The sequence below is a fragment of the Melitaea cinxia genome, chromosome 15, assembly GCF_905220565.1.
Source record: "Melitaea cinxia chromosome 15, ilMelCinx1.1, whole genome shotgun sequence".
Lineage (NCBI taxonomy): Eukaryota > Metazoa > Arthropoda > Insecta > Lepidoptera > Nymphalidae > Melitaea > Melitaea cinxia.
This window is the reverse complement of record NC_059408.1, coordinates 3,356,009-3,378,432: the sequence shown is the minus strand read 5'-3', so window position 1 is coordinate 3,378,432 and position 22,424 is coordinate 3,356,009. Positions and strand designations below refer to the sequence as shown.

General features: G+C 34.5%; 2 protein-coding genes across 2 annotated transcripts; one reads left to right on the top strand and one right to left on the bottom strand.

The window, feature by feature from the left end:
- Positions 1–1,057: 1,057 nt before the first annotated feature.
- On the top strand, positions 1,058–17,492 carry LOC123660733 (GMP synthase [glutamine-hydrolyzing]). Its single transcript, XM_045595782.1, has 16 exons — positions 1,058–1,292; positions 3,326–3,448; positions 3,914–4,100; positions 4,973–5,090; positions 6,056–6,212; positions 8,201–8,344; positions 8,917–9,013; positions 9,268–9,356; positions 9,832–9,989; positions 10,473–10,653; positions 11,195–11,329; positions 11,722–11,893; positions 12,920–13,037; positions 13,441–13,555; positions 15,502–15,693; positions 16,016–17,492. The coding sequence occupies exons 1-16, from the start codon at positions 1,263–1,265 to the stop codon at positions 16,115–16,117; spliced, it is 2,118 nt and encodes a 705-aa protein (XP_045451738.1). The 5' UTR covers positions 1,058–1,262; the 3' UTR covers positions 16,118–17,492.
- Positions 17,483–19,835, bottom strand: LOC123660732 (protein MCM10 homolog). Its single transcript, XM_045595781.1, has one exon. It carries the CDS (start codon positions 19,725–19,727, stop codon positions 17,607–17,609), a length of 2,121 nt encoding a protein of 706 aa, XP_045451737.1. The 5' UTR covers positions 19,728–19,835; the 3' UTR covers positions 17,483–17,606.
- Between the last annotated feature and the right edge of the window lie 2,589 nt (positions 19,836–22,424).

Genomic DNA, 22,424 nt, shown 5'->3' with positions numbered 1-22,424 from the left:
GATGTCTTATTTCTATTATCTAGAATCTTATTAAAATAATTGATTTTTTTTTTAAATTTTATATGAGACTATTTTATTTTTTAACAATGAAATCAGGAGTTTTGTTAAAAATTTTAAAATTACATTTTATATTTTTTTTTCCTTATTTGTGTGAGCATCGGTGTAAATATTCAAGTAAAAAGTTAATTAAATTTTAAAGTTAATTAATATTTAAAGTAAAATTAAAAAGCAAGTTTGTTAAAAAATGAGACTAATTCCAATTAAAAGAAAAACTAAAACTTTCTAAAACTTATATAATTCAACTTAAAAAAATTAATCAACAAATGACTCTTGCGCATTCCGATACATAGTTATCTTTTAGCATGTCAACTAATAATAAAGCAATATTGATATCTTTGTAGTAAAAAATCTAAACTTATGAGTAATACAGCCCGTTGGCGCAGTTTGTAGTGGGCCTGCTTTCTGTGCCGCGGGTTGCGGGTTCGATTCCTGCCTGAGTCTGGGTGTAATATTTGTATTTATATATGTATTATTTCTATGTATATTTAAAAAAATATATATAGTTATAACAGTCGGCTGTTACTCATAACACAAGCATTAAGTTGCTTACCATAGGAACAGACGACAGTGTGTGTATATTATAAGATTAAATATATATATATATATATATATATATTTATCGAATTTCCAAAATTTTATTAACAATTTTCAAATAACAATGTCTTATTAATCTTTTTTTTATTCTTTTATAAATACAAACAAAACCCAATATTCCAATTTATGTTATTTGTAAATAACCTGTTGATCTTTTAATTCATAATATCATGTTTGTGAAAAAAAAAAAAAAAATATCATTCTAAATAGTGGAAAATGTTTATAAGAATTTCATTTAAGTACCATTTTTTTTTTTCAAAATATATATTTCATCATCAATATAATGTATGTAAAGTAATTGGAAATAGCAATACTGCTTCTTTCACTCACTAGTGTAGCACACTACGTGTTTATAGATTAGTTCATAAGCATCATGTGGGATGCTCTCTATAAATAGCTATTCACACTCACAACTCAAATGTGTTTGGTCTTTATTCTTGTATCTGATACATATATAATGTTATTTATTCTTTGTTTTTGTATTTAAACCATTGTAATATTTATTTATTTTAACAATGACATTAGTATTGTTGTGACTTGTAATTTTTTGACAGTAATAATGAGAATTTGTGCAGTGATGGAATTCGGATATATATTTTTGTGTTGTAATGATTGGATTTAAGAATTTGTGGAATAAGGTAGGGTTAGTATGAAAAAATTTAATTGTGAATTTCTTAATTCTATTAGTAGTGTTACGACAGGTTGTTTACTCAGCTGCAAGCAATTGCTTTGTGTAAAATGTTGTTTGTTTGCGTTCAAAGGTTTTTAACCTTTATTTGTATTATTTAATTTGTAAAAATAGAAATGTAAAAATTTTACAAAACTTGATATAAATAAGACATTACTTTTATTAAAAATTATTAAGTAATATTGTTATTGTATTGCAATAATTTAGAGTGTTTAAATATGACTTATCGTAATATTAATAATTTGTCTTTATTTTTTGAATAATAATAATCTTAATAAATAAAAATGAATGTTCTATGCGCATAACTCGAGAATGGCTCGACCAATTCGGCAAATTTATTTTTTGTATATTCCTTGAAAGGTTTTAATGCTAAAAAAAAATTAAAAATTAAATTTAATATTAACTTTTGGCAGAACGAAGTTTGTCCAGGCAGCGAGTTAATTGAATATTTTTAAATAATTGTTTTCCCATAATTCAATAAATGATTTCACATAAAGATTATACACTATATAAATTAAATATGCAACTATTAAGATTTGGATATTCTTAAAAGATACATACGTAAACCTTGTATGGAGAGACAAAACTATCAACAAAAATTATTTCTTATTTACAGTTCATTTACCAAGTATTATTATACTGTATATGGTACTAGTTTGTGACCCTGTTCATGACGATTTCAAAATTAGATGCCCTATATAAATATTCACTTAGTAATTACCAAGTCAAGTATTCCAATTATAACATATAAAAAATTCTACACTTTAAGTTAAATCATCAAAAACAATTCTGTAGAATCTAATACAAATAAAAGAGTTGCTACTATTACGAAACTCTAAAATGTTTTTTTTTGCTCAAATAACTCATATAAACATATGTCACTTACAATTTTGTTAAGTATATATAAAAAATTCATGTGAGGGTTTTATAGAGTCATTTAGAACATATACATATAAAATCCTGTTATTGTATTATGATACCCAGTTCCAATGATTGGAAACTTTTTTGAGATAAAAAGAGACTTTTTCAATATAGTTATAAAGGTGAAGGTGAAAGGACTGCTGTGCCTGCACTTCGTCTGCATGGAATTTAACAAAAAATTTATTGTTCAGTTCATAGTTATAAAATAAATAAATTTCTAAAATAGAAGTAGCCTTATTACATCAGCTATCTAGCAGTGAAACTGCCGTCAAAATCGGTCCAGCCGTTTCAGAGATTAGCCGGAACAAACAAACAGGCAGACAGACAGAGACAGATAAAATTTGTAAAAAATGTTATTTTGGTATATGTGCCGTGTATACACATGCATATGCATTTAGTAAAAAGCGGTTATTTTAATATTACAAACACATACTTCAATTTTATTTATTTGTATAGATAATTGTAAATAAACAAGTAACATCCTTCTTTTTATTATCATAAGAACATCGGCATCTTCAGATTCTCTATTGTTTATTTATTTTATAAATATGTATAATGTAAATAAACATTGCAATTATATTTAGTTATGTTGTGCAATCGAATTAAAGGGGATGTACCCAATGTTAGGCTTAAGTCTACAAAGAAGTAATTTTTCTCATGACAGTGTTATAATAACTTTTGTAATTTATTTTGTATACTTATCAAAATAGCTATTAAACAAGGTGTTTCATGTGAAGTCAAGTGGTTACGGCCCAGCATAACTTCATGCAGCAATATATAGTAAGGAGTCAAAAAGGTTTTACTGTCTAAAAGAATTATTAGGAAACCAAGGAGGTTTCTGTTTGGTTGCCTGATCTTTAACTATTGAGCTGTTAACAATTAGTATTTATATATGTTTTTAAACTTTCATGGTCGCTGAACACTTGATTATACGGAACTTACCGAGATTGCTATTTTGAAACTCCCAACATTTCGGCGTCGTATCAGGCGCCATGGTTGCGGTGACCAGTCACCCAAAAGCTTATATGAGGCATTATAAAATTGTATTTTTTTTTTAATCAGTGCTGCTGGCGAGTCGGCGAGATGCACACAGCCAGTAACGAAGGACAGTACCGCGGCGCCAATGGTGCAACTCACGGGAGAGATAAGGTTGCCATATTGGATGCTGGATCACAGTACGGGAAGGTAATTTTAGGCCGTAATTAATTGATCTATTACATATGTCCAGAGATTTTCCTTATAATTTTGGGCTTTGAAAGCGTCGAGTGTACAGATCTTTTCCCTAAAGCTCTTGCAAGTCCTTTTATGGTGCCAATGGGCGACTGTAGCCATTTAACATCAGATGGCTCCGTTAGCCTTTAAAAATCTAACGTAAAAAGTACTTACCTGATATGTCTACGCAGAGTAAGTATTTTGTTTCTTCTTAAATTAAAAATAAAAGTTTTTTTTATATTTTTTTATTCAACTGTTTTGTTATATAAGATTACCATATCTGTGTTGTACTATGATTTAACTTAAATAACCCTTTCGTCAACAATTAAACATCTAACAGTATTAGAGTTCCGTTAGACTTACACTAAACGACAACTAACTGCATTCTGAGATTACAAGGGAGACCCCTAAGTGATGTAATATACTTATCATGAACAGGTGATTGACAGGAGGGTTCGAGAACTATGTGTAGAGTCAGACATCCTGCCGCTAGACACGCCGGCTTACCACCTAAAAGAGGCGGGCTATCGCGCTATTATAATATCTGGAGGACCAAATTCTGTATACGCAGAAGATGCACCTAGATACGATGCCGATATTTTCAAGATTGGTCTACCGGTTCTAGGTAAGATTTTTTTAATATATATTTGTAACAAATGAAATTGCGAATTTTGTATTCAAAAACAACTTTATTAAATAGGCTTCAAAAGCACTTTCGAATCGTCATTTTACAATTTTAAAGTGATTATTATTTTAAGTGAATCTACCACCGATTCGGAATGTAGAAGAATCGGGAGGAAACTCCGCAAATTACTCTTTTAAAAATAATATATAAACTGTGTTTTAGTACAACTTTTTGTAATATCTTTATCAACTATGTAATCCTGCACCGAATGATACTTTTTTTGTTTAAATTTCTTCTTAATAATCACTTTAAATTTATGTTGAGACAATTGCAAAATATTGCTACCATTTACTTAGTAACAAAAATTTTTTTTAAATGTTACGATAATAATTATTCCTCATTGAACTTTTGATAAACTTACTGCTATTTTCGTTGATTTGCTAAAAAAAATTATGTAACTTTTTTATCGTATAATATTTATTATGATGACGTGCTGGCGCACTGGTCACAGTATTGGCTGATTGCGCTGGTGGTCTCGGATTCGATTTTCCACCATGACCCATGGCAAAGATTTGTATAGTCCGTTATAGTCTGGGCGTGGTCTACTTTTTTATTTTTTGGGTTTTTGGAACCCTGACACAGTTGTAAATCCTAAGCGGACGTTGAGTGTGTAGCGTTTACTAATTTTTACCAATGAGAAGATACCACAATTTTTGTCGTTATGTACGCATATATATACGCATAATAAATACTTATTGATTTTGTCTAGTGTAAACCCGATGTATAATATTTTAATTCTTCTTATGGCTTCTCATTATGACACACAATGTATAGAAATATCGCGTTTTAAATACAATGCTTCTCGTTTACAGGTATATGTTATGGTATGCAGATGTTGAACAAAGAGTTTGGGGGTTCGGTTTTAAGGAAAGAAGCGCGGGAGGATGGACAGTACGAAATCGAAGTTGAAACAACTTGCCCTCTATTCAAGTGAGTGATCAAAAGTGCTTATTAAATCTATTATTGAATGTCTTGGAGATGTTTGATTTTGAGCATCAATTTTGCCGACTTGTCTAGTTTTTGATCTAATAAAAAAAAGCAAGCGTTTATAGCGTTAGCACTTTAAAATATAGCTTACGTTATCAAAATTGAATGTTAAGTATGAAATAAGTTACAAGTTTAGTTTACAAGTTAAACTTACATTATGAAGTAAATTACAGAAAACACTAGTCTTATCATCAGTAATAAAATTATACAGGTGGTAATATTCCTAATGTCGTAGAAACTGTCATGTCTGTAGTAACTGTAGATAATTGTGTTTGCAAGCAAACGAAGAAAAACTGACTTCAATTATATCGACAAGTAATACAACGTAGATAGATGAAAAGATTGTCAAGTAAACACGCATTATCAAAGATTACTCCAAAAGTTGTAATCAGGTCTCGATGAAATTTAAATGTGACAACATGATAAACATCGGCTATCGATTAAATTAAAAATCATCAAAATCGGTATACCGAGTAAAAAGTTATGCGGATTTTCGAGAGTATCCCTCGATTTCTCTAGGATCCCATCATCAGATCCTGGTTTCCTTATCATGGTACCAAACTAGAGATATCTCCTTTTCAACAAAAAAAGAATTATCAAAATCGGTTCATAAACGACGGAATTATCCCCGAACATACATAAAAAAAATTACGGTCGAATTGAGTAACCTCCTCCTTTTTTTGAAGTCAGTTAAAAAGTAATCAAAGACTTGTCATAGATATTTTCTTTTGTGTACTAAACTACTACAAACATGAAAGATACCTAATAAATATAACAGGCCATTTTTTCATAAATTTTTTGTCATATAATATTGTGTATGTCGTTTTCAATATGAATAGTTTGCAGTATGTAATCAGTTTGTATAATCAAGCAAGTATGATGTATAATATCTGTTTTATATTTTCCAGTCGTCTAGAAAAACTCCAGCCAGTTCTCCTGACACACGGTGATAGTGTACAGAAAGTCGGTGACCGCTTCAGAGTGGGCGCACAGTCGTCCAATCATCTCATCGCTGCGATATACAATGAGCAGATGCGTTTGTATGGTGTGCAGTTTCACCCTGAGGTAAGATTACTTGATTTATTTATTAAAAGCTGTTAAGACATATTATACAATAAAAGTTTGATGTCAAATAAGCACCGTAACTGTCGTTAATATATCGATATTGTTGGTTTAAAAAGCATTAGAAAACTTAGAAGATTAAGACATTAATTCACAAAAATGAAAGTGTTATAATGTTATCTATTAAGATTTGGTGCTTTTTATAGATAAAAATAAGTATGTAAATAAAATACAGACAGTATTTCTTTACGTTGTTTTTTATCTATGCCATTAGTTTTTAAGTTTTTAAAAAATAGACATGACAAATTAGACGTTTACGAGAATTTTAATGTAGTAATTTAAAAAGTAGAATAGTTAAGAAAATAAGTAAGGAACTGTGTAGGAGGGGACGATAAACTTGTATTGTAGTTTCAATGTTTTCAGGTATGTGTTAAGGTAATTGGTTAACAGCTTAATTTATTAATGTAATGATGACAATAAAAAAATCTTTGTTTTCAGAGCAACACAAATTTGTTTTATTTGCTAGCCTTCATAGTCCAAGATATAATCATATAAAACGTTATTTTGTTTATGCATAAAGATAAGATAAAATACAAGATGGAGAAACTTTGTTTCGAATTCAGCATACTGCCGGCGAACGACGGAAAAGCAAATATTTAATGTTTAACCTTAATATGTGTGAAGATAAATGTATGCTATATAAGAAGAGTATCAATCAATTGTTCATCACAAAGAACTAATAAAATACCAACTTTCACAAAGGTAAAAAAACAGCTTATAGAAAAGATAGCAGGTATGAAGAGTTTGGGTACCAATGTCAGAAGAACTTAAGAAAGTTTACTTAGATGAGGATGGTAATGTTCTGTTTGAAGATCAGTACTTAGAGGAAATCAAAAAAGAACAGACTGTATGTGTGTGTGTATTAGAGAAATTTATAGAAAAACTAGTTCAAAATACACAAGATACTAAACAACTAAATTTAAAACATACTGCAGAGAGGTTTAATATATTACAGAGGTTAATGAATTTTCAATTGGATTAGACATGATAAAGAAATTCAAATTAATACAAAATGAAGTTTTAAAAATTACCCGGAAATAAAACTTGAATAAAAATGTTTTTGAAAATAGAGTTTCAATTATAAAAATAAGTACAGAAAAAGAAAAAATAAAGAAATCGAAAGAAGATTCTGTAGATATCAAAAAATGCTAAATGAAATGGAATGATACAGGTTTCATTTTAACAAACATCTAAAAGAAGATTGCAAAATAAAGATAAACTGGAAAAGTCAACCATTTATTAGGTCCAAATAATCAAAATTTTCTTATGTTCTCAACCAGTGCTAGAAATTTATGATAAAGATTTACTGATAAATATTTATATGGATGCATCTATAATGGGTATTGGAACCATTTTAAAACAGACGCAGTCAAATTGAAAAGAAGTATATTAAAATATGTAAATGTGAATTACAAAGATTTTATAAGTTTAAAAAACATACAATTCAATAATACTACTTATGTTTAGAAAAATAGCTTCCAAACAGCTATTCTTGGACAGCTTTTTGCTGACTAGAATTGTATGGATCGTTCCGCCTGAAGGTTACTGTAAATAGGTTAGGATGGTTACGGTAAATGGTCCAGGGACGGACAAAGGTGGAGGTGGGTCTAAGAGCAGGAACAAGTCCCACCTCCAACCCATGGCCTTATCAACCGGTCGTGGTTATTCGGGCCCAAACATGGGAGTGCGCACCCTACTGTCTCGGGTTCTCTCCCTTCAGATGCGCACGCTTCCATTCCCGACAAGTTATTTTATTCTCGACTTCTTGTCCCTTAGTCCTTCTCCCCTTTCTGGGGCGGACGACACAGATACGCCTTCGGTGTCCGCCGACAGTACGCACTGCTATCTGCGATGGGCTTCGTTTCCTGCGATGGGCTTCGTTACTGTAAGAGCAGGAGCAGTTTGAATGGTGGCGCGGACGTTGGTTGCAGGTGGACCTGACGCCCAAGGGCAAGCAGATGCTGTCGAACTTCCTGTTCGACGTGGCGGGCCTGTCGCGCTCCTTCACGCTGCGCTCGCGCCGCGACGCCTGCGTGCAGTACATCCGCGACACCGTGGGCGACCACAAAGTGCTCGTGAGTACTGCGGACCCACGGGGGTACAGTCTACAGCCATGTTGACTAATAGGAATGGCCAATCAAATGTATTTTCTTCTGTGCCTATATGTCGCTGAGCTCCTCCTAAACGGCTGAACCGATTTGGTTCAAATTTTGTGCGCATATGTCTATGAGTTCATTGATAGTTTGAAAATGAAATTGGACCCGGTAGTTGGTGCTGCTATTGATATGCCAGCGAGCAAATTGGTAGCTGTATTCCAGATGGGACAACGTCTGTAAGGTCGGTTAGTAATAAATATTGAAATTGCTTTGTTGTTTACAATTTTTTGATAATTTGTAATTTATAACTGTAATTTCTCGAAATAGATTTTAAAATGATAATATTAATGGCAAAAATAATGTAAAATATATCACACTGTCAAACGCACGAATTTGAAATAATTATTGAAACAATGTGTATTTTTAATTTTCGGCTCAGCTAGAAGTTAAACATCCCTCCGTAAATTTGAACTTAGCTAGACTTAGTGATTCACCTTGATTCATAATATTCTTATATTTCTTATTTTCTAATAGTTTTATTTCTTCCACAGGTATTAGTCAGCGGCGGCGTCGACTCAACAGTATGTGCAGCCCTATTAAGAAATGCTTTACGCGAAGACCAAGTTATCGCTTTGCATATAGATAATGGTAAGAATTTTTCAAAAATCATACTGTATCAAAATTCTATTGTGTATTTGTGTTAAGAAGATTTTTTCATTTCATTCAGATTAGTTAAAAAGCCTGTCTGTAAAGCTTATTGTCAGTATGAACGCAGCATTCTAGTTTAATACGCTTTAATTGGTCAAGGAGCATGGCTAAGCTGATTGACAGTGATGATTCACAATTTTCTCAATGTGATTATACTTATAATATCCTATAATATAATTTTTGTATGATGACAGGTTTCATGCGTAAAAACGAAAGTGCAAAAGTGGAGAGGTGTCTCCGGGAGCTTGGCGTACGTTTGCATGTCATCAATGCAGCACACCAGGTATGTTGTGTGATAACTACATGTATGAGTAGTTTGTATTGTTCGTTTGTATGTATGTGTGTGAATGGTCTCTAAGTACTGAGTTGGTGAAACAATTGTAAACTGGTACAAAAGCAAATAATGTGAGTAATGTTTAAATGTAAGACCGGTGTTGCCACGTTTAAATGTTTTTGTGACTCATAACTTTTTTGTACAATTGTCCATATCATTCGAGTGGATGTTACGGTAAATCTAGACAAGCAATTTTCTATTATTGTGGGTCAGCAACGACGTGAAACTTTTAGTGTTTTGGAATTGTATCTGGAGTACTTGGTTATTCGTCGTTAGTAGTAGTTCGATTCCTGTTATAGGCCAACGTTCAAGTGTGAGACGTGTGATGTGCTACGTGATATGTTATTCTAGGCCAACGTTCAAGCACCGCAGGCTCAGACGCGTGTGATGTGCTATGTGTAATGTGTGCTATGTGTTGCCGCAGTTCCGGCAGGGCAGCACGGCGGTGCGCGAGGCGGGCGGGCGCGTGCGGCACACGCCGCTGCTGTGCCACGCGGCCGCGCCCGAGGACAAGCGCCGCATCATCGGCGACGTGTTCGTGCGCGTGGCCGAGAGCGCCGTGCGCGACCTGCTGCAGCTGCAGTGCGTACCGGTGCTCTAGGGCTGTCCCCACTGAGCCTCCACTGACCCCTCCGTTAGACAATTGTCATTTTCCACAGATGACAATACAATACAAATACTCTTTATTGTACACTATCAGAGAAAAATTTTACACCGTAAAAGAAAATATAGACATGTACAAAAGGCGGTCTTATCGCTAAAAGAGCGATCTCTTCCAGACAACCTCTAGCATGAAAAGGACATGACTAAAGAATTAGACGGCATGGAGGTGTACATACATAATATATACATATAATACGTAAATATACATACATATACACATTACACACATACATATATATACATACACATACATATACATATGATGACGTATTTCTGTTGCCACCATAACAACAAATACTAAAAAATTAATTAAAATAATTGTTTAAAGGGGCTCCCATACAACAGACAAGATTTTTTTGCTGTTTAAATATATATTTATATATATATTTGTTCGTCGCTTAGAGAGGAGCAGGTGCTGCTGGGGCAGGGCACGCTGCGGCCGGACCTCATCGAGTCGGCGTCGGCGCTGGCGTCGGGAGCGGCGGCCGCCATCAAGACGCACCACAACGACACGGAGCTGGTGCGCGCGCTGCGCCAGCGCGGCCGCGTCGTCGAGCCGCTGAGGGACTTCCACAAGGACGAGGTACTGCCTTTCCCTCTCTCTCTCTCTCTCTCTCTCATTGTCTCGCTCGCTCTCACGGACAAGGACGATGTCAGTTGGTGAGGATGAGGTGTATAGCTTTTGTTCCCTCTCTCTCTCTCTCTCATTGTCTCGCTCGCTCTCACGGACGAGGACGATGTCAGTTGGTGAGGATGAGGTGTATAGCTTTTGTTCAATTCAGCCTGTAAAATCCCACTGACGGGTCTTTTTCGCTATATTGTGACATATGTCGAAAAACTTATATGTATACAATATTTGGATTTGACCTCTAATCATTGCCGCCCCATTGATTCTTTAAATATTGACTAGTTTAGAGGGTATTCAAGTATAAGTTTTAAAATGTCATGTTAAAACTTTGGACACTTTGTTTTACGACTCATAAAGTCGTAATTAGAACTTATTTAAAAATTTGCTTTCCGAAATTCTAAAAACTGAAAAAGCACTAAATTTCCCGGCTCAGGTAATTTAGTTTATTCAAAAGGTTTTCAGAAACATCAAATGTATGACTTATTGTGTTGATCAGGTGCGCGTGCTGGGCGCAGAGTTGGGTTTACCGGCGGCGCTAGTAGAGCGCCAGCCCTTCCCGGGGCCCGGCCTCGCCGTGCGCGTGCTGTGCCAGGACGAGCCCTACGCCGACAGGGACTTCGCCGAGACGCAGGTGACGCATGCTAATTGTTGATACACTGGTCGTACAGGGACAGGATAAGAAGAGACATTTTGTAATTCATGTCATTAAATTTTTGCGGGAATGTTAATCGTCTTGCTTTTTCTTTTGATAGATTAAAATTTTATACTACTTAAAAATTAAGTTTATATGACTCGTTCACGAAAATGAAAATATTTTTTAGTAAAAATGACAAACAAGTTTATAAGTTTTTTGACAAATTATTGAATGTATTTCAAGTATTTTTTTTCCACTTACGAACAAATAAATTAAATGTCAAAATTGATCTAATATACAATAAAGTAGTGTTACATTCTAATTAATTTGCTAATTACTCGTGTTTGAGTACCGTTATAAATAATGAACCATGTTATATACGTGTGCAGGTGATCGTGAAGATAATGGTGGAGTACGCGTCGATGTGCGTGAAGTCGCACGCGCTGCTGGGCCGCGTAGCCAACGCCACGACGCCGGCCGAGCAGGCCGAGCTCAAGCGCATCTCGTCCGCCGCGCCCGTGGCCGCCACGCTGCTGCCCGTGCGCACCGTGGGCGTGCAGGGTGAGCACTTCCCGTACTACCGTGGCGTTCGCTTAAACCGAAAGTAAAAATCATCATATCAAAAATTTCGCTCTAGCGGGTACATCGTTCCATAGCTTAATTGGCTAGAGCGCCGACACGGTCAGTCGGAGACGCGGGTTCGAATCCCGCTGGAGCGGTCAATTTTTGATATGATATTCAAAAATGTTTAGAATTCCTAATGTGTGGGGTAACACAAAAATAAAATCGTACATACACAACTTCTTGCAAACTTAAACTACTACTTGACACTTACACTACTACTTGCACACATACACTACTACTTGCACACTTACACTACTACTTGCACACTTACACTACTACTTGCACACTTACACTGCTACTTGCACACTTACACTACTACTTGCACACTTATACTACTACGTGTACACTTATACTACTTTTTTTTTATTTGTTTGAAAATACAAAAAAACACATAACTTAACACATACATAAGCCTGCCACAAAAACTCACAAGAGCTTATCCGGACAAGCCGCCGCGTCGCATACCATATTATCATATAATATCTATACCATACTGTACCATATCTCTATATACTCGTTTAACTAAGAAATCACACATTTAACTAGATTGGAATATTCCTACTTGACAAATATCCATTTTACTGTATAGGAGAATGGTCAGAGCTTTATCTAAGCGACCTTAAGAGCTTTAATTAATTAGCCCATTGGCTTAGTCTGCAGTGACCCTGCTTTCTGATCTAAGTAGTTGCCGTAGTAGTTCTATGTGTAATATATGTTAAATAAATAAATAGCCTATAAGTACCTAATAATAATTATATAGGTCTAAAATTTAACCATTATAATTGTATGAAAAAATGAGAAAGAAATAAAGGCTTATTTATTTATTTAATATATGTTATGTATATTTAATAAAAAAATATTTAATCACTTAGATGTTACCTTTAATAACACAGGCATTAAGTTGCGTATCTACCTTAGGGTAAATGTTTGTTTAACTATTTTCATAATATTTATCACATGCAGGCGATTGCCGTACATACAGCTACGCGGTAGCATTGTCGACGGAGCGCTACCCGCCCGACTGGCAGGATATGCACTACCTTGCTAAGATCATACCGAGGGTCTGTCACAACGTTAACAGGTACAGCGCACATAATATAGCTACAATTTCTTGAAAAATCTATTGATGAATACTTTCATTTAAAATGAAGGAACATTTTAAATATACATTATATTTAAACTAGCGACCCGCCCCGGCTTCGCACGGGTGCAATGCTAATACTAAATACTATCTACAACAAAAGATAAGTTAGAAATATCTAAAATTATCAGTGTTTTTCTACCATATTATACATGTAGTATACATATTAACCTTTCTCTTGAATCACTCTAACAAAAAAAAAAAAAAACCGTATCAATATCTGTTGCGTAGTTTTAAAGATCTAATCGTACATTGGGACAGACATTATGAAGCGACTTTGTTTTTTACTAGTGATTTAGTAATAAAAATAAATCAAATTATTTTACTTATTTTTTTTAAACAGGGTTTGTTACGCATTCGGAGGTCTTATTAAAGAACAAGTGACTGACATCACGCCTACGTTCCTTACGCAACAGGTCATATCAACGATACGTCAGGCTGATGACCTCGCCACACAGGTATGATTAATTTATTAATTTACTGTCTTTATGTAGCCGTTTTATAAAATGTTTGTAATCACAACTATTAATGATATCACATTTTACTATAGGATTAATTTTATTGCAAGTTTTTTTATGAAATAAGAAACTATTATTTAAAATTAATATTAAAAGAATGAGATGTTTGTGTTTAGTTCATAAATCTTGAAAAACGCCCAGATCAAAAAAAATATATGGTGGCGATTGAACTCGATCGCAAGCTTAATAGCCAGTGTTATGCTGCGTCAACGCGTCTTCAAATTGTTTTACTATATATTTATACTAGCTGTGCCCGCGGCTTCGCTCGCGTTGAAATCAGTGTGTCACAAAGTTTTCCCGGTAAACCTCCAGTGAAACTATCATCCTCCTCGTAAACCTTCCTCTTGAAGCCCTCTCTCCATTGGTGAAAGTGAAACCGCATAAAAATCCGTTCAGTAGATTTTGAAGGAATCGATCACATACACTTTTGGAGACTTTGTTTTATAATACCTGTTACTACAACTGTTACACGCGACTACGTTCGCATAGTTATGAAGATATGCATTACTATTAAGATGTTTAACGCAAATTATTTTTTTAAATAACCTATCAGGCGAACTTATAGCTGCTGTATATGTTTCATACAAACTATCATCCCCAATTAAAAACCCCCTTAGCGGTGGAATATCACAAAATCCGTTCTTACGGAAGTCTACCAACTATACTCTACCCCCCTGCCAAATTTCATCTTTGTCCATCCTGGGTGGATGGGACCATCCAGCGGTTTTTGAGTTCTCATGATGAGTGAGTCAGTGACCTTTCTCTTTCATATATATAAATCACGATGCATTATTTGGATAACTCCTCACCATCTATAGAGCATACATTTTAAATTTCAAGTCTCTTACTTCAAAAACATAGGACTTTCATACAAACTTCCAACCCCCGTTTTATCCCCTTAGGGGTCGAATTTCGTAATATCCGTTCTTAGCGGATGTCCACGACCTATAAGGAGCCCATCTGCCAAATTTCAAGTTTTTAGGTGTTATAGTTTCGGAGATTTCGTGATGACTGAGTCAACCTACCATCCCCCGTTTTAACCCTAAAAGTGAGTTGATTTCTAAAAATACATTATTGGACACCTTTTCATCATCTATAGAGCATACATTTTAAATTTCAAGTCTCTTACTTCTAAAACATAGGACTTTCATACAAACTTCCAACCCCCGTTTTACCCCCTTAGGGGTCGAGTTTCGTAAAATCCGTTCTTAACAGATGCCTGCGTCTTATAAGGAGCCTATCTGCCAAATTTCAAGTTTGTAGGTGTTATAGTTTCGGAGATTTCGTGATGAGTGAGTGACCTTTCGCTTTTATATATATTATAGATTATAGATATAGATAGATTACTCGAGTGTACTGAACCCTTTTTTTAATATAACTAGGTCGGCAAACAAGCGTAAGGTTCACCTGATGTAAGCGATTACCGTAATATATATGTATAGACGTCCGAAACCTTATACCCAATGCCCCCCAAGAGCTCTGGTCACCTTACTCACCAACAGGAACACAATACTGCTTGAAAACAGTATTATTTTGCTGTGATTTTCTGTAAGGTCGAGGTACTACCTCCTCGGTCTGTTCCATTATTTGAACAGGAAATTTCCTGCTGTGCCCTACCTCAGTTATCAGAATCTTAACTATGCTAGTTTACAAGCCAAGCGACCACGATTCTACCCGTAATACTGAGTGTTATAACCTACTGTCATGCTATGTATGTCTGGCAGCCCGAGTGTACTGTTATATCACGATGAGCGCACTGTCATGTCACGATGTGCGCACTGTCATGTCACGATGTGCGCACTGTCGTCACGATGTGCGCACTGTCATGTCACGATGAGCGCACTGTCAAGTCACGATGTATGCACCGTCATGTCGCGCCTCGTCAGGTGCTGCTGTCGAGCAGCGCGGCGACGCGCATCGCCCAGATGCCGGTGGTGCTGCTGCCGGTGCACTTCGACCGCGACGCCGGCCTGCGCGCGCCCTCGTGCCAGCGCTCGCTCGTGCTGCGCCCCTTCGTCACCAGCGACTTCATGACTGGCGTGGCCGCGCTGCCCGGTTCCGACGCTATGCCGCAGGACGTTAGTCGCACTTTTATTGCCCCTTTTATTTAATTTTCCTCATGTCAGTCATATTTTTTTTTATTTCGTGAACTGTTATTCTTGGTAAAATATCAGTTTGATTCTCAAAACATATTAATGCTAATGTACTCTATAAAATTTTGTTGGTGAAAAACGAGGTCAAGGTCCATCCAAGACTAAGTCTTTAGTTTAATATTTCATCAAGCTAACCTTAGCAATAATACACAATAAACATGCAAATGTTCGTAATTCTATTTTCATGTACTACAATTTTGATGGTATAATTTATAATAAATGCTTATTATAAAATGTGTTTACTCAGGTTTTAGACAGAATGTGCAAGGAGTTGTTGAGTGTGCCTGGTATCTCCCGCGTGTTGTACGACCTCACGCCTAAGCCGCCCGCGACCACCGAGTGGGAATGATTATGTACACTTTTGTATCTTTTGTATTGAGACAACGGATGTACAGCGGCAGTGGTCATACAAATTCATTACTAGACAATTTTTATAATCCTACGGGTCAAAAATTTCTGTTAGAAAATTTTGTTTTTAGCATGAGGGTACTTCGTGAATACTTTGTCGTAAGTGTTAAAAAATTCTATTCAATGGAAAACTATACACAGGAATTTTCTAACAGAAAAGAATGATAAACGTCCAAATGCTTCTGATAATGTTGTAAACTTACAACTTAACCCATGTAAAATAAATTAGCCATTGTTGTGTTTGTAAGAAATGTAAACAAACTAAAGGAACATCTATCATAATTCAATTTGTAGACGTTACAATTCACTGTAAATTAACTTGAAAAAACAACAATATCAGATTTGTTTTATATAAATAATTTATATCGTTCAATTTTGCTGATTTGTGAATTTTGTATAATGATGGTTTTAAAAAATACTTGTAGGTCATATATTATGTTGCAAATGATTATAAATTTAATGCTGATTATTTCAACATTCACATTGTTTTATTACATTCACAGTTATGTATTTTTTCTTAGTTATTGGTTACTAGTTTTATTTTAAACCCAGTTTTAAATTCAGTTAATTGGCACATTTTTACATAAAAAAATGTATTTTGTGTGAAGGATATAACATAATACTTAATTATTAAAAACATTAAATGTTCTTGTGAATATATATTTTTTACTAATATTTATTTTGTTTTAATTAACATTGTATGTGCCCCGAGTTCTAAAAATTAACTGAATACTTTTTACGCTTTTATAAAATGTAAAGGACTGATATGCAATTAAAAGGCTGACTTTCTACAGGTGTAAAGTTCATATATGTTGCTCGATGAAATGTGTTAAAAATGTAGTTGAACAGGGCAACTTTCAACTATTTTTTTATATAATTTTATTGAGTAAAACACGATTGCATCTGTCAGATTGTTAGTTTAAATGTTCAATTATGTTTTGTTTTTATTTATAACAAGTTGTTTTTTTGACCACTGTCCCTAAAATGAAATATTGTAAATAAATTGGTAACGACACAGAGAACATGGTATGATATTGGTGTCACATTATTGTTAGCTCCACTGATCTGTTTTGTAACGTAGTAAATAATATCAAGGCTGTGTAAATTATTAAAGCCATGTATTCCGCACCCTGTGTAATGTAGAAGTGGCAATTTTATATGGAATTATTGTATTAAAGGGGAATTTTTAATTTTTTCACTAAAATTGTCACTCTATTGTTAATCTTGTATGAAATCAGAGACATTGTGTTTTATGGAATGGTTCAGTGTTATTGACTGGAAGTTTCGTAATAAAATTTTATTATGCTTTATTTTCATTTTGTATTTTATTTAAAACTTCTCATAATTTCTATAAAAGAGCATTATAGCTAAAACGTCAATAGTAAAACAATAAATTAAATGCAGTCAAATTATTTAAAAAATCCTAATTGTCAGTTTTCTGGAACTAATAGATTTATATTTTTTCCTGTGCTGACTTGACTTCCTATGAATGTTTCTTCCTCTCCTCTAATTGAAAGACTATCAGTTAGTGTGACTTTCTTTTCTCTTAGCATTGGAGCTTTTACCCATCTCGACCCACTGCAGTTACCGCAAGAATGTAAGGGAAGAATCTCCAAAGAAACAGTCCTGTTGTTACAATCTGCACACTTAAAAAACCTTTTAAAAGTGTCCAAAACTTTGAGGGGATGTCTTTCATCCTTACATATTTGTGCAGCAGAGAACGCAGTATATTTACACTTAGCACACCGCACTGCCTTACAAGCAAGCTTAAATGTATTTAACATTTTTTCCTCCATTGCTTCCTTTTTCTCAAGTTTATTGAAATATTTCTCTTGTTCATCATCTTCATGTTGCTTTATCAAACTCTGATGAGCAGAAGTAGCTTCTAATATTTTCTTAAACCGTTCAGACATGATTGGCTTCAGTTTATTGCAGTTATTGTCAAGTTTTGTTTTCTTACAGACATTTTCATCAGAACCAGATTGGTTTAATTTTTCCAATGCCCTCTTTTTGCCAGCTTCTGTCCCTTTGACATTATTTGGATCGTGTTTCTCTATACCTCCTTTCTGTTGAACTAATTTTATTGCATTCAACTTTGCTTTGGCGGCAACTTTTTCTCCATAAGATATATTTAAATCAACAACACCACTGCCCTTCAATCCAAATCCTTTACCTAATGTAGGAGAGCTGGCTACTTTTTCTGCTAGACTTAAACTTGGAGAAGAATTAATGGTACTTTTAGAGGTATTAGACAAATTATTTAATCTTTGTGAATCACTTAATCGTTGAGTCATTGGACTATGCAATGCTCCATTGTTATTTTTTATCAATCCAGCTCCAAATGGTGCTTTATTCGTCATTAAATTATCACCTTCAGATTTAAAGTAGTCAGTCAAAGACATAAGCCTGTTTTGATCCCTATCCTTGATTTTTTTGTGGTTACTGGGTGGTGGTGCAGTGTAAGATTTACCTCCATATATGAATGTGTTCTTTCCAAACACTTTATTCTGTAAATTAGTGAGTCCCTTGCCCATTGTAGATGACTGAAGTTCCTGCCTTCTAGAATATTTTTGATACTCCTGTTTAACGTGATAAATACAATGTTCACATTGACTCAAATTAATAAACGCAGTACATGGTTCTCCATTTTTCTTTTTACTTTTACATGTACCCAAGTCCTTTGATTGGCCTAAAATCATTACTCTATCTGGTTTCTCAACACTTAAGCAAGCTTGCTCGGAGGAATTTTGAGATCTCTCGAGAACATTAGGGTTTAAAATTGCTACGACTGTGCCTTCTGGAGTCTTCCATAAATCATTATATGCTTTGCGAAATAGAAACATAGAGACTGTTTTCATATCATCCTTGAGATCACTGAGTGTCCAAATTATAAAATTATTACCTTTTTGTGATTTTTTGGCACTGCTTTTTCTTACTATAACCCCCGCTAATACCCAATCTTTGGTTAGATCCTCGTTTTCTACATATCTTTTTACTCTGAGCATGTTAACAGCCTCTCTGCCTTGCATCCTGTCTAATAGCGCAGAACTAGAAATTAATGGCTTTGTGATTCGAATCCCGAAAATCGGATCAGTGTACACATCACTAACATTTTTATTTTTAGTTTCAGGCACGCAAAATGCATTTTTATTATTTTCTTGTGTAACCTGTGACTGTTTAAATGATGAAGATTTTTTAGCAATTTTAACATCAACATTAGCTTGTCGAAGTCTACTTTCAAACTCAATTCTTCGTTCGTTTTGTTCTTGTTCTTGATGGTCCAAAGATTTTTTTATTTGAGTGCCATAGTCGTTATACTTCCTTTCTGTGTAATTTCTCTTTTCCTCGTCATCGGAAGAATCTGTATCACCGTTATGAATAGCAGATATGGAATCCACGTTCGTGACTTCTTTATCTTCACTATTATTTTTAGATTCAAATATATTTATTTCACAGATTTGCGTTGGTTTATCCTCATTGTCTTTATTCTCTTCACTAAGATCAGCACGTAATAATTCATCTAATTGTTCTAACTCGTCTATTTCATCCATTATATTATTGTTTTATAAAGTATTAAAATCATTTAGTAAATTTAGTTTTATTAGTCTGTTATAACAAGTTGTATAAAATTCGCGGGAAATAACTTTTTCACTACTATTGACATTGACGGTTCAGAAAACAATGTTACTATATCACAAATGTTACTGTGACTTATAAATACAGATGATTAATACTGTTAATTTTGTTATGTAATATCTATGGTTGCTTTCCAATTATATAAAAAGTTAACCGATGGTGGGATAACCATCCAACTGCTGGCTTTGAAATATACAGGCCGAAGACGTGCAGCAGCGTCTTCGGTGCGACAAAGCCAGCCCTGGAGTCACCAACCTGCCTGCCCAGCGTGGTGACTATGGGCAACACACATGAGTTCTCGCCATTTTTGGCGCGAACTTGGGGAGGCCTATGTCCAGCAGTGAACTGCGATTGGCTGAAGTGATGATGATAAAACAAATGTTCACCCTTAAGTTAATCCCCCTTCTTAGATATCTTTATTTTGGTTGCTCAGATTAATAAACTTTGATTAATCGTTTGTTCGACCACGTTCAAGATCTCTGGCTAATTATACAGGAACACCATATACTCTTGAGAGCAGTATAATTTAGTGTTATATTCTGTAAAGTTGAGGTAGTTCCCCAGTGGTGCTGCCTTAAATTTAGAGAGTGATAGTGATAGTTTTAATGTTGGTACATTTTATATTAATATTTTTTTTTTCATTTTAAGACAATAAAGTAAATGGAAACCACAGTAGTATACCACGAGGACTTGTCAATATATATTTAAAAATTTCGTTATATGAATCGTGATGTAAATATTAATATAAAAAAAACTACGCATTAATTCTATTTTATGCCGAAAATGCCATACATAATTTTGAAAAAGAGCTAATAAGTACTTTTCAAACTGCTAGTTTTTTACCAAACATAGGTAATCTAAGGAACACCGCAATAAAACTCGTTTTCACGTAAAAAACCGCATCTAAATCGTTGGCGTAAAACTTGCAACACCGTTATTATTGCGTAGTGGGCTAAAAAGTACTGAATTAGTCTCATTGGCCTTAGTCGGTCTATTGCAGACGATTTAGATAGTGTCAGACAGACACTATGTCACCTAGGTCACTCTTCCTTCAGGAAAACAGAGCTGCCTAAGGTCTGCACCACCCTCTCGATCTCACTGACTAGGCCCATAGGAACGACGAGTCGATACGTGTGGAGTGATTTCGGCTGCAGGAGTCTTTCGCATTTTAGAGCTATGCCACGAATACTTGACGGAGACCTCATTACGGGTTCAAATGAAGTTTTCCTTCTCCAGGACCCTGATGATTTTGGGCCAGGTTTATCCTTCGGTCGCCTTTTACGACCCTCACGGGAAGAAAGGGGTGGTGCTATTCTACTCGGCCGACACCACACGGCATACTGAATAAAGACTGGTTATATACGATTATTTTTAAATTTTTATTTTATTTTTCGTGTTAGCTGTACAAATTTTGCTGGGCAAAGGCATCTACTCCGTGGTTGTATGTAGTTAGATACGGGCATTCAATTGCTGACACTACCAAGGAATCCACATAAAAACTAAAAAAGAAAAAGCAAAGTTTCATATATTGAAATATATCAACTAATTCACCTCTGAATAATTCATTTGAGAGATATATGCTAAGTCATTTGATACCTTCGGATTCAACTCCCTCTCCCCCTCTACGTCACACTAGCTACACACATGTCTCATGTAAATCTTGGTGCCTAATCAGTCACGCACAAATATAAATAAGTAGGTATATGTTTCGAGCAGAAATTGAAACCACAACTAACTACTTTACTACTAACTACTACTTTAATGGTAGGTACTTTCGCACAAATATGAGAACATGTTGTCATGTAATAAGCGTAAGAATATTTTTGTTTTGTTTGGTTTCTAATATATGAAAAAAAATATTTTGTTCATGACCACTTATTTGTTAGTTTCATTTTACTACAGTTCATGTGAGTTTTTGTATTGATTACAAAGGCCCATAAAGAAGTGCTCTGTACCTTTGACTAGACCCATCTATTGTTATGAATTACGATGTGCTGGATCAAATTTAGGGTTCATTTGGTCCCTCACCCCCTAATTTTGATTAAATTCCCAAAAAACAGCCAAAAATGGCAAAAAATCGCAAAACAAGTATTTATTCAAATGATTTTTTTTAACTTGGACAAGTATGCTAAAAGGTTTGTATTTTTTTTTTGTTTTGAGCACATTAAAACTTTGTTTTGAGTCATAAAAATATTCAACATTTTTTTCACAGCCCAGAGCTATTAATGTAAGGTTGTAAGTTTTGTGTTTTGATCTGCAAATACACACAACATAAGCACAAAATCCCAGACAAAGAAAAATATCTGTATAAATGATATTTTTATCATGTGCAGGGATTGAATCCGCGAATACTAGCGTTTATAGTAAACCACTTATAGTAAAAGCTACGTCAATGCATCGTTGAGTCCCAGATCGTCGAGTGAATTGGTAAAAGTTGATTCGTTTTATACATAAGCCTATTAAAATTTATTCATAAGCCTATTAAAATTCTAGAATAATATCGAGCTAATTACGATTATACAATCCATTAAGCTTTACTGGAAGTAGTTTATTCTTTAATTATATTATGTACAGAGCAGTAGGTACCTACTTTCATTACTTTCAAATATTAA